The 11,361-nt window shown below is 42.6% G+C and overlaps 1 protein-coding gene across 3 annotated transcripts in view; it reads left to right on the top strand.

Annotated features, from left to right (window-relative positions):
• The first annotated feature begins 625 nt into the window (after positions 1-625).
• EPB41L4A (erythrocyte membrane protein band 4.1 like 4A) overlaps positions 626-11,361 on the top strand; it is a 130,601-nt gene continuing 119,865 nt past the window's right edge. For 2 of the 3 annotated variants that reach the window (XM_071580057.1, XM_071580055.1), the window contains exons 1-2: positions 626-768; positions 933-1,236. In XM_071580057.1, the coding sequence (XP_071436158.1) occupies positions 1,138-1,236 (99 nt within the window). In that variant the 5' untranslated portion in view covers positions 626-768; positions 933-1,137. The remainder of the gene's footprint in view (positions 769-932; positions 1,237-11,361) is intronic. The other variant, XM_071580056.1, reaches the window with a different exon arrangement.

Genomic DNA, 11,361 nt, shown 5'->3' with positions numbered 1-11,361 from the left:
TAAATTTTGTGCCAAGGACACATTTAAAGTCAACCTCTCCCGGATCCTTCACGCGTGATGTCTCCCGAAGCACGGAGACAAAACCCGTTCCCAGAATCTGATGCCCTCCGTGGAGCGAAGCCGGCCCAGCCCGCAGCCGTCGGTGCTGCCACGGACAGCGGGAGACCACGGCGAACCCCTCGGGACGGGCGGCGAGGGCCGGGACCATCGTCCGCGCCCCACCGGCTGAGCTCAGGGACAGGGCAGCGAGGGTCTGGCCTCGCACCTGGAATGCCGATAGGATGCCGAGGGATGCGGCGCGTTGCCGGTGCCGGGCGGGCACGAAGCAACCCACGGGCGCCTCCTCGGCCTGGCAGGTGCTGCGGCCCCTCTGCGTCCCAGAGCCGCCGCAACCCTTGTCCCGCCCGACCGAGGGAAGTCGCGCCCGGGGGAGTCGTGCCCGGGGGGAGGCATGCCCGGGGAAGCCGTGCCCGGGGGAGCCGTGCCCGGCGGCCGGCAGGAGGCGGCCGGCGGCTGCCCGGGTGCTGGGTCGCTCCCGGCTCCCGGCGCTCCCCTTTATCCCTCCGCCCCCGACGGGGAGGAGGCGAGCGGCTGCGGGCGCCCTCCCAGCGCGGCCGGAGGTAGCCTGTGGCCACTGCCGCCCCGCAGGGTCCGCACCCGGAGGTACCGCGCTCGCCGGGCGGAGACCACCCCTGGCCCCCCGGGGTTGCGGCGGCGGAGGGGCTCCCCCGGCGCCCGCTCCAACACACAAAGAGTAGGCGCGGAAACGTGCGTGGACGGGGCGGTGGACGGGGCGGGGGACGGGCCGGGTGGGCGGCTCGGTACCTCCCCGGGGCGGCAGCGGCGGGGGAGCCGCCGTGACAGCCGGGCGCGGCTGTGCCGTGGGATCCTTCCTAAAAAAAGCCGCCGGTCTTTTCTCCCGTTTCCCACAGGGAGCGCCCGGCACCCCCAGTCCAGGCTGTTCCGCGGGATGGCGGCGGGCCGCCCCGCGGGGCCGGGCGCTGCGCCCTAAGGAGCCGCCGGGCTCCATCCGCGGAGCCGGGCGCGGCCCAGACCCGCCTGCGCCCACTCCCGCTCCGCCGCCGCTCCGGGGCTCTCCTCGCCTCCCCACCCCGTCCCCCGGCCATCGTAGCAGGCATGGGCTGTTTCTGCGCGGTCCCGGAGGAATTCTACTGCGAAGTTTTGCTCCTGGACGAGTCCAAGCTGACCCTGACCACGCAGCAGCAGGGCATCAAGGTAAGGACGCCAGCGGGGCTGCGGAATGCGATGCGTGGAGCCTCCCGGGTAGAGCTCCCGTTCGGGGCTACCTCCCGACTGCGCTGCGATAGCAGGGAAGGGAGCGGCAGTAGGAAAAAGGGGTTCCGAGGGGGCGAAAAGATAACGTCGTAACTTTCCTCATGATCTCGTAAAGGACAGAGGGATCGGTGTGACGCGTGTCGGTGGGGCAGACGTGGATTTTGGGGGGCTTTTACATCAAGATACTCATTGAAGCGAGCAGGTGCCGACCACCCCGCGGCACTTAGGACGCTCGGCACCACAGGTATTGTTCTGTACCTGCTACAAGAAACGAAGGAGGAGGCGGCTGTTGCGCGCCCGTGTTGAGTCACCCCCCGCTCCCTCTGCCCTGGACTCCCTGCCGTGCCCGCTCTGGGACGCGCTCTCTCCCGGGAGAGGCCGGTGGCAGCGGTGCGGAGCGGGAGCCGCCCCCGGGGCTGGGCGAGCAGCAGCTCCCGAGCGGAGGGTGAAGGTCCAGCCGCGTCCCCGTCCCCGTGTCCCGTCGCCCGGTCGGTGCGAACAGCTCTGGCGCTGCTGCAGCAACCTCGGCGAGGATGAACTCTTCAAAGTAGTCATCTGCCAAGCGCTAATGAGCCCTGACAGCGCATGTAAAAACTGAGATTTTTCTAAAGGCCCTTAAACTTGGTCCTGTTTAGTTAAGCCTGATGACAGCAAGTCGCATGTCTCAGACACACGAAGCCCTTGTTTGAAAAGCCGGGAACTTGAATTTATTAGCTATGTAAGAACGTGGTTTCAGTGTTGAATTCAGGGGAAAAAAACCAACCGAAACCAAAAAACAAACAAACAAAATTAGTTCTTCTAAAATTTTTTGTTGGAAAGGGCCAATCAATTTCAAAAATGTATTTTTAACTGTAAACTGTGGTGTCACCAGGTCTGCATGTACAGAGAATTTTCAGGCTTTGCTGAATCAACTGTCTGCAAATAGGCTCATAAATCCATGCTTAGCACAGAGGAGTAAGCAAATCACTGTGATGCTGAAATTCAGAACCTATGTAGGGTCTTTGAAGTCTAAGTTTAGACACTTCTGAAAAACCTTACCTGCACAGATGTGGGTATGTGTGTTATGTATGCATATGTGCTTTTATTGCCAATAAATGTGCAGTTGCAGAAAAGTAATCTGCAAAGATAGTCCTATGGCTAGTTTAATGAATCTAAACCCTGAAAGTGCAGGGTTTATACAATGTCTAATAAAAATTAATGTCCCATGGGAAAGAAAGGGTCTGAAGATGTAACTTCTTTTCAAGAATGTGTGACTTGCAGTGTTGAGAACTGTTTAGCTTAACATATGAGGGTGTGGTTTCCTGCCATTCTTAGTGTGATCTGAATGTGGTATAATGCTAAATATTTCATCCCTTCCACCTGCTTGAATCCAACCACAGAGCAGTCATAGACTGAGTTGGAGCAGTATGTGGATCTGACAAGAGAAGTAGTAGTTTTTTAACATTTTGATGCTGAGACTGCATAGCAGGGAAACCTGAGGGAAAGGAAAATCTCCCTTTCACAGCAGCCTGGGGTTTGGTTTTGGTTTGGTTCTCCCACCCCTTGCCCCCGCGCAAGATTAAAGTTGTATAATGTGAAGCCACACCCCAGTACTGTAGCTCCATGAGCCTTTGTAAACCTAAAGAGAGGAACTGCATAGCTCTCTCCTAGTCAGTGGTTTCCACCATTGTGTTCTCCTTTGCCTTTGTACTTGCAAAAGTGTTTGTGCAGCTGCGCGTGAAGAGCAGCACATGTCCAGCTGAAGGGTAACCACTGGTTTGCCTTTTACTGGGTTAGTATTCAGCTGGATTAGTGCCCTGGTCCACTTCACGGCTGAAGGAGGGCAGAACTGTCTTTTTCAACTGAGTCCTGGCTTCTGTCATTTTAAACTGCTCAAGGAACTGCTCAACACTTCTGTTGTTTTTATTCTATGGCTTTCCAAGGAAATTTTATTATTGTTTCTTACTAAAACAAAATGTAAAATCTGTCATGCTCTGTCATTTGGCACTTCAACCTTGAAATATGAACATTTTATTATAACTCTTTTGTTAACACCTGCATATCTAAAAGCAGAGTCTTGTGTGTGTGGTTTTTTTTTCTTTTAATTGGAATTTCAGCTTTGGCACCTATATGTAGATTGCAAATGTTCTTATGTATTTTATTTTTAAACAAAGGTTTCCTTAGAACTTCAGATTCTGAATGTGATCTTTCTTTTGTCTTCTTCACTTTTTATTTGGTTCACAACTACACAGAAAACACAAATCTTGAACTATTGCATGAGCAGAATTTTTAAATGGTTGTAGGAGAAACTTTGTTCTTTTCTCCCATGCAGATGTGTGTCTGCTAGACATAAAAACCACAGCTCAGTAGCTATTTACTGTCTATGTACTTGCTTGATATTAATGGATATAGTCCTACTTGCTTGGAAGGGTGGAAGGCTGAGCTCCACGCCTGTAGAAGTCCTAGGAAAGCTTGTTTCTTCAGTGAATTGGAACTACATCATGAAATAGAGACTTGTCTCCAAACTGACCTGTGGTTTTGAAAATGCCTTGCTTAGCTTTTATAGTGGTTATTTCTGGCTTGCTGTGCTTGAGAGCAACTATCCACATCAAAATGTGAATTTTTTTAATTAACACATTCTTCATACTACTTTGGGCTTTAAATTGTACTTGACACTAAAAAACAATGAGCAAAGGTGATACAAGACTAAGACTTTGAGTGCAGTTTAGGGATACCTTTCTCTGTGGACTTCAAAGAGGTTGTTACGGAAAGGAAAGGATTGTTTTTTTAATGCCTCCAAGTGGGGAAACTGAGATGAAGAGTCTGAGTGACTTCTGCAATGTTGTGCAACAGGTCAACATCTGAGCCAGGAAAAAGTTCTCAGCCCTATTAGGCTGGTAGCAGCTGACCATTCTGCATGGGTCATGCTGTCTGGAGGGGTTTGTCATCATCTCTTCCTTGTAGTTCCCCAAACTGAGGTAGGATTCTCATAGTTTTGTTTGTTTGTTTGTTTTTCCCCTGTTTTCTCACTGTTACCAGCACTGCCCTGCTCTTCTCCATTTATGTCTTTATGGTTTAAGGTCAGAGCACCTTAAATGTGGAAGCTGGCTCTCCAGCACTGAGGTTTATAGCAAGATGATAAAATTAGGAAAGGCCATCAGATGCCTCATAGTCTTAATCTTCATGTTTTCCTGCAGTACATTAGAAGAGATATTTTGGAAGGGAGAGATTTTGAGACTATAAAGTGATGACAGTTGTTAGTTCAAACAATATTGGAATGAAAGAAGCTTGTCACTAGGTTCTAGTACAGTTTGTATAATCAAGATGCATGGCCTCAGATTGGAACAGTTTTTTCTTCTAAAAAGGATGTTGAAGTTTTCAATTAAGAAATGGGTTTTTAACAGATCTTTGCTACAAATATAGTAAGAATCACTTGCCAATTGAAAAATAATCACTTTTCCAGGACTGATACTTTGACTTGCCTTCACCTAGATTAAACAATAATTTAGACATTTTTGTGGTATGTCACAAGATATGCTTGTAGTGTTTTGACATGATCCCTGACTGGTAGGTTGTGGACATTACATATTTTGATTCTGTTAAGAATTGGAGTAGTTGTCCTCCGAGAATGATTTTGGAGTGCCTTATTGCACAAACTCTTTGGTGGAGGTTAAGAAAACTTCCATGGGTTCTTAGAAAATAGTGCTATGAAACCTTCTTGTGATCAGCTCAGAAAGAGTGGTCATCCTGTAATGTGTATGTAACAGGAATTTAACAACTTTTTTTTTGGTTCCCCTCCACCTCTTTGAAACAGTGTTTAAGGCAATTATTGTTTTTTTTTTAATGAAGAAGATAAAAATATTGTGAACTTTCTCTGCTTTCTGTTTGCATCTCTTTGGTTGGAATAAAGATGTCAAAAAATACTGGCTACTTCTCCAGGGAAGAAACTGTTTAATTAGTCTTCAGCCATCTGGTCATTGCACTTTTGAAGTATTCCTTGAAATTCCTCTCTGAGCACTGTTTTTATGTCCCATTTAGATTGACGTGTAATGGGCCAACAGTAATATTTTGTTAGAAGACAAGTGAGGAATATGAAGGATACACTAGTTCTTCCTGGAAGACTCTGTTTACAATATATATTCTGTCATTTTATTAGGTAGTACCATTTGATAGTAATATTCTGGCCACCATACCACATACCTGCTGTGTTAAGGTTTTCACTGGTACTTCTGTGATACAAGGCTTTCTGGCACTCCATAAGTATCCTTGTATATGGGAGTGCATTTTATGGTTTGTAAGCTACACTTGCAGGTCAAATCTCTGTATAAGATACTTAATCTTCAATGAGTGTGTGGCTTTTCAGATTTTTCTTTATGATGGTTTAACAAAATGAGATCCAAGTATCTACAAGGAGGCTTCAGCATCTCAGTGTGGCTTAAAAATACCTTCCTGCCTCAAACCCTCCCCCTGCACCTCTCACCTGAAATTGAGTGACATCAGTGAGTGACTGATGTTAGGAACTGTGTTAAAAAATTGGGTATGTAAATCTATGAGTGGGTTCATCAGAATAGGATACATATTTTTGAGGTGTCTATGGAATAATTGACAGTAAGATTCATTGTGTGATCTATAGAAATAGATAAAAATACTGATTCTTAGAAAGTTTTCTGGGGATTTTTCTGGTTATTTTTATTCTTTTTTTTTCCCCACACGTTGGTGAAGCTGAGAAGTTTCAGTCTTCACACCTTCAAATTGTAGTATATACCTAAAGTGGGGGGTTCACTTTTTTTGTGGCGTTCACTAATTTAGCCCCAGGGACACCAAGGAGTCAATATAGGAATTATGGTGTCCTATTTTTTTTTAATTTTTAACTTGTGAAGATGCTTAATGAATGCACTTTTCATCAGGAAATAGAATAGTATGAACAGAGAAGTTCTAACATTGTGTTAATTATTTTAATTGAGAGTTGGAATTAAAAGTCAAATTGGTAGTAATTTGCTGTGTGAATATATAATGTATTCTTTGTGAAAGTGATTTCTGCTGGTTTATTCTTCTACATTTTACTAAAATGGAAAATATCTTTCTGTGAGAAATTTTCTCAATTGTGTTGTTGCACTACTTCAGAAATCTTAAAGCTCTTTTTAATGGTAGGTTGCATTTACTTTCCACCTGTGGTACTTTACCACCTACAGTAATTACTAAACTGTAATATCAAAATTCAAGCGTATTTAATCATATCTTTCCTTTGCCCTCTTTGGTGTTGATTGATTAATATTTCAAAGCAGATTCTTCTAGATATTCAGAATATTGTTTTGAAAAGAATAGTTAATAAAAGTGAATTGATTAAAATGACACAATCTAAACCTTGTTCAACCTTGTAATTTGTTTTTGTTATAAACCAACAGTTTTCTGTTATGTGTGCATTTTGAATAGCAGCAGGAAAACAAAACAGGTAACATCAAATTCCAAGTGTAAATAAGTACATATTTTCTTCTTTGGTGTTGTAGATATGCTGCATCTAAGGATTGCCTTTAACCAAAACAAATGTTAACAAAAATGTAAATCGATACTCCATAGCCCTTCCATATCAGGAAGATACTATTCTTTCTTAAATTTCTGTTATGGGTATAAAATAGTCATCTGATTGCACATTGAGCTCCAGATGGTGTGTGTGAAATTTTGCACTATTTCAGTTCTCTAAAAATGGACTAAATAGTGCACAGTTGTAGTTTAAAAAGAATGAAATTAAAAAGAAGGCCCACAAACCTTGCTATTAACTGCTCCTCAAAAATTACTGTCAAATATTTGAAGTAGAAGACTAATTTTAGCACTATCTTAACAGATGAGACCAGTAATTTAGAATACCCCATGGAATAACCATAAAATAAACCAACACTGAGACACTTTATTTTCCCTGGATGGACTTAACTAAATTAATGAAACCAGCATGACAACAAGAAGGAAATCCATTAAGTTCTAAATGAAGTTACCTCCTGGTCAACCTGAGGTTTGAGCAATAATATTGTCAGAGGGGTCTGTGTGGCTGGTTTCATTGAGCAATAATTTCATAATATAACCAGGGCAAATGTAAAATGTGTGAGGCTTTGTTGTTATACAGTTTTGGATTTCTGCAGCTTGGTTTTTCTTGAACATTTCTTAGATTAGATTATTTAGTATAGTTAAATAGTATTAGTATACTTTATTAAAATTCTGAACTAAAAGTCAACTGAAGTATTGTAACTTTTCCCCTGGAGAAGTAAAACTGCTAAGAATTATCCCACGATATGAGAGGAACTCTTGAAGAGGCTGAATAATTTGAAAGGTGCTTGACAAAGAGGATTTTGTTTAAAAGCTACAGTTTTATGGCACTTCATGATGTAAAATTTCTGTTGCTAAGATGATATTGAACACATATGAGAAAACAGGACATTATGTATTGGTCATGTTGCACCATTACTAATATCCATATTTTTGATAGAAAGATGAGATATTATTTGCCAGTGTTTTTGTTGTTGTTGTTTTTTAAACTATTTCTTTGTGAATTCTATTTTTTTACATTTATTTTCCTTAAGGGAATTAAATTTTGTAATGTTAGAGCAGCTACTTTAGCTGTATTTTATTCACAACTGAGGTACTGATTGTGAATAATCATATCTTGGTAGAATTTTGCAGACTGTATTTTTAGTGCACATTTTAGACACTGCCTTTTTGATCAGATCTTGTGCTTGCTGCACACCAATTTAATTTCACAGTTTACAATGAAGGTTGTCATTTCAGTATTGATTGTGCTTTTGTTCCCACTTCTTCCGTTGCATCCTGAGTTTTGGATGGTTGAACACTGTAGGCACTAAGGTCAAAGGGACATGCTTGGGGTCAACCCATGCTATTATTTAGAAGAGGAAAACCAATAGAAACATTGCAAAATGAGAGCTCTGCTCCTTTGGTTTTGCTGCAGCATTAAGAGGGGAAGTTCTGCCAAGTGGGAAATGTGCTTTATGTGTGATGTAAAGCTGCTTTCCTTGGTTTGTGGCCACAAATTGTGATTTTTTGAAGTTAAAATTTCATTATCATCCTAAACATGCCATACCTTATTTTGCCTGTTGTCCCACTGGTCAGAAGTGAACTACTTAGTGATGCTTTAAGAGGCAAATGTAAGAAAATGGGTTCTGTCTGAGGCTGTCAGGGAACACAAGCATCAGCAATCACACAGCCAGTAAATTTCACTGTTGATGTGAAGGAAGAAAGAGAAAAGCAGTAGCATTGAGGAGGTTAGAAACTGAGAGAGAAAGACAGAGTTGAGAATGTGAACAAGAGAGGAAAATAAATGCTGTGATGACAAGGGAAGAGACCTTTTGTGAATGGTAACTCTAGTAGTACCTTTCCAGAGTCAGAAAAAAGACACCTCAGAAGTTTCTTTGAATTGATATGACAAATCATCTTTGTTGAAAGTAACAACCAAAATGTAATATATCCATGTAGGCTTTTTTGATCCTTTTGCATAGAAATCTCTAGTAAGATGAGTGCACCATTAACCTGTCATACTAGGAATGTTAAGTTAAATTTTGGTTGTTAAAAATCTCAGAGTTTTGTATAGATTGCTTTTTTAGGAAGCCTTTCTTTCTCCTTGATCCTCATGATTTTTTTGAATTCTGCCTGGTGTGAGGGAAGTGCTTACAAGTGGCAAACCCTCCCTCCTATCAGGAAGTCTCAGGTATGAGGCTAAAATCTGTATATGGTTGTGAGAGTCACTTTGATAATTAATGGCTCAACAGTTTACTACCTTTCCTGTGTTCTTAGGAAAATGATAACTGAATGCACTGAGGGATAGACTCTCTAGCTGTGTGAGACAATGCATTTCAGTAATGAAAGAGGGAGATCTTCTGTATCTCAATTGCATGAAAAGTGTTTGTAAGGCAGAAAATGGTAGTTTCCCTATGTAATTAATGGTAGAATTTGGCATGACTACTAATGTATGCAAGCACATGCTTTAACACTTTGCAGAGCTAAAGGCACTTGATCATCTTGTAGGATTGAGCCAGAGGATAGATATTCCAGATAAAAACCACTGGAGCTGTTACTGTTTTCCACACACTATGTATTCCACTGCAAGTTCTCATTTATGCATAGAACAGGTTATTTGTAGTGTTATGAAAAGTATTTTCTGTCTATAGTAATAACCACTTTTTATTTATTAAATATTAAATATCTATTTTATTATTAATCTTTAAAATACTTTAGGTGTGGAAAAAAGTTACAGTTCTGTTTTTATTTCATCAGTTTTATTCATACTCTCTGTATCACAGTGTAAAAACCGTTGTGACAGACTTCTTTCCTATGTGGTGGATGAATGGTGGCTGGAAGGAATGTAATGGAGCTTAGTTTTTTTCCCACCATAATACCACAGCAAGAGTCGTTGTTAGAATGGAACTACATTCAGGGCCATAAAGGAAAATAAACTTTTTCTTCAATGCCATTTGTGAGTACCACAGGGAACTGGTGGAACTAGCAATTTAGAATTATAAAAATGAGGAAGCATGTTGAGAACATGAAGGAGGATTGAGTTCAGCATTGACCTGGAACTTAAAGCAAATGATTAGACACCCGTTCTGAGAAGCAACAATCTTAGAACACTGGTATGACATGCAACATGAAAGCAGATTCTCCACATCTTCCTATTGGGAATATCTTAAATCCTCTTCAAAACTTGCTGATGTTGGTGAACACCAGATATAGAGGAATGTTGCATTAGGCCCTGCCTCTGTTATGATTCTCTTTGGTGGTGTCACCTGTTTGCTATGGTGCATATGATGGCTATAGTTTATTAATTCCTGTAATCTCATCAAGGCTGTTGAAGGAAAAGGAAGTCCCATGTCAGAACCAAATGGGACTGGAAAGCCATGACTGCCACTGCTTTTTCAGTGTTTTTCCCCACTGGTGAACTGTCAGAATATCGTTCCCTGTGTTTTCCTGTGACTGTGTTAGTAGTATCTGGGAAGACAGTGTGGGAGTGCAAGGAGCCCGTGGCATCCTCGGCTGAGCGGAGCAGCCTGACACATCTGCGCTGTGTTTCACACAGACCAGACCTCCCCCTCGGGGGTCCTTTCAAGTCTGCTTCAGGCTGACAGGCAATCTTTTGTCTGTATGGTTGGTTTGTTTATCCAGTATGCCAGAACAAAAGAAAGCTGAGTCTCAGACTACCCTAATTCTGATTGTCATAGCCTGACTGTAAGGGGCAAGTGGTATGTATCGGGGTGCCTTGAAGCGGACCACTCAGCAAGTAATCCTGACAACTGTGCATGGATCTCCCTTCAGAGGAAATTAGGACACCTTAGAAGGGATCATGGGAGAGAGGTAGCTCAAATTCAGTAGTGGTGATCAGGAGTAAATGGTCCTGGGCAAATGAATGAGAGATGCACATTGACAGCATCGTTATACTTGAAAAAACTTTCTGGTATTGCCATTTCTCTGTGTATGAAGGGAAGAAAGCCAAAAGACCTTGTAGTGGAACCTTTTGAAGAGATGTGTGAATATCCTGACTTGCCCTCAGCTTTTTAGGTTTAATTTACATTGACTGCTTTGTGTAGGGGAGGAGGGACTGGGTGTTTTTTAATAATATCTTTGGGATGGAATAAAGCTCTGAAGTTCAAAAGATCAAATATTGTTGCTTTGTTTGGAAGTGATATCAGTTTCTTCACCCATATTCTTTCCAATTTTTTTTCTCTTAAAATCCCTCAGCAGGACCTAGATGTTCCAAAACACATGCCCATAGGCCTTTTCTTTTTGTGTGTAAGTTGGCTGAACATTTTAGTTCTCTTTTCAGCGTGCATGTTCTTCATGTGCAGCATAGCAATCTCTAAAGCTGTGGGAATCTTGCTTGGAAACATATATTTTTGGTATCCTTCAAAAGTACCACATACATTCTGCGTTATTTTGAATAGTCTTTTGTTCTTCTGTGCTAAGGCTTGACAACTGTAGTGCCTTTAATATCACCTCTACAAACTGCCTTTCTTCAAAAATGGGGAGTATTCTATGTTCTCTCACTGTTCCAGATTGATATGGATAAGATTTACTAAGAACAACTTCATG

Source organism: Pithys albifrons, chromosome Z (genome assembly GCF_047495875.1).
Source record: "Pithys albifrons albifrons isolate INPA30051 chromosome Z, PitAlb_v1, whole genome shotgun sequence".
Taxonomy (NCBI): Eukaryota; Metazoa; Chordata; class Aves; order Passeriformes; family Thamnophilidae; genus Pithys; species Pithys albifrons.
This window is presented reverse-complemented; position numbering and strand designations above follow the sequence as displayed.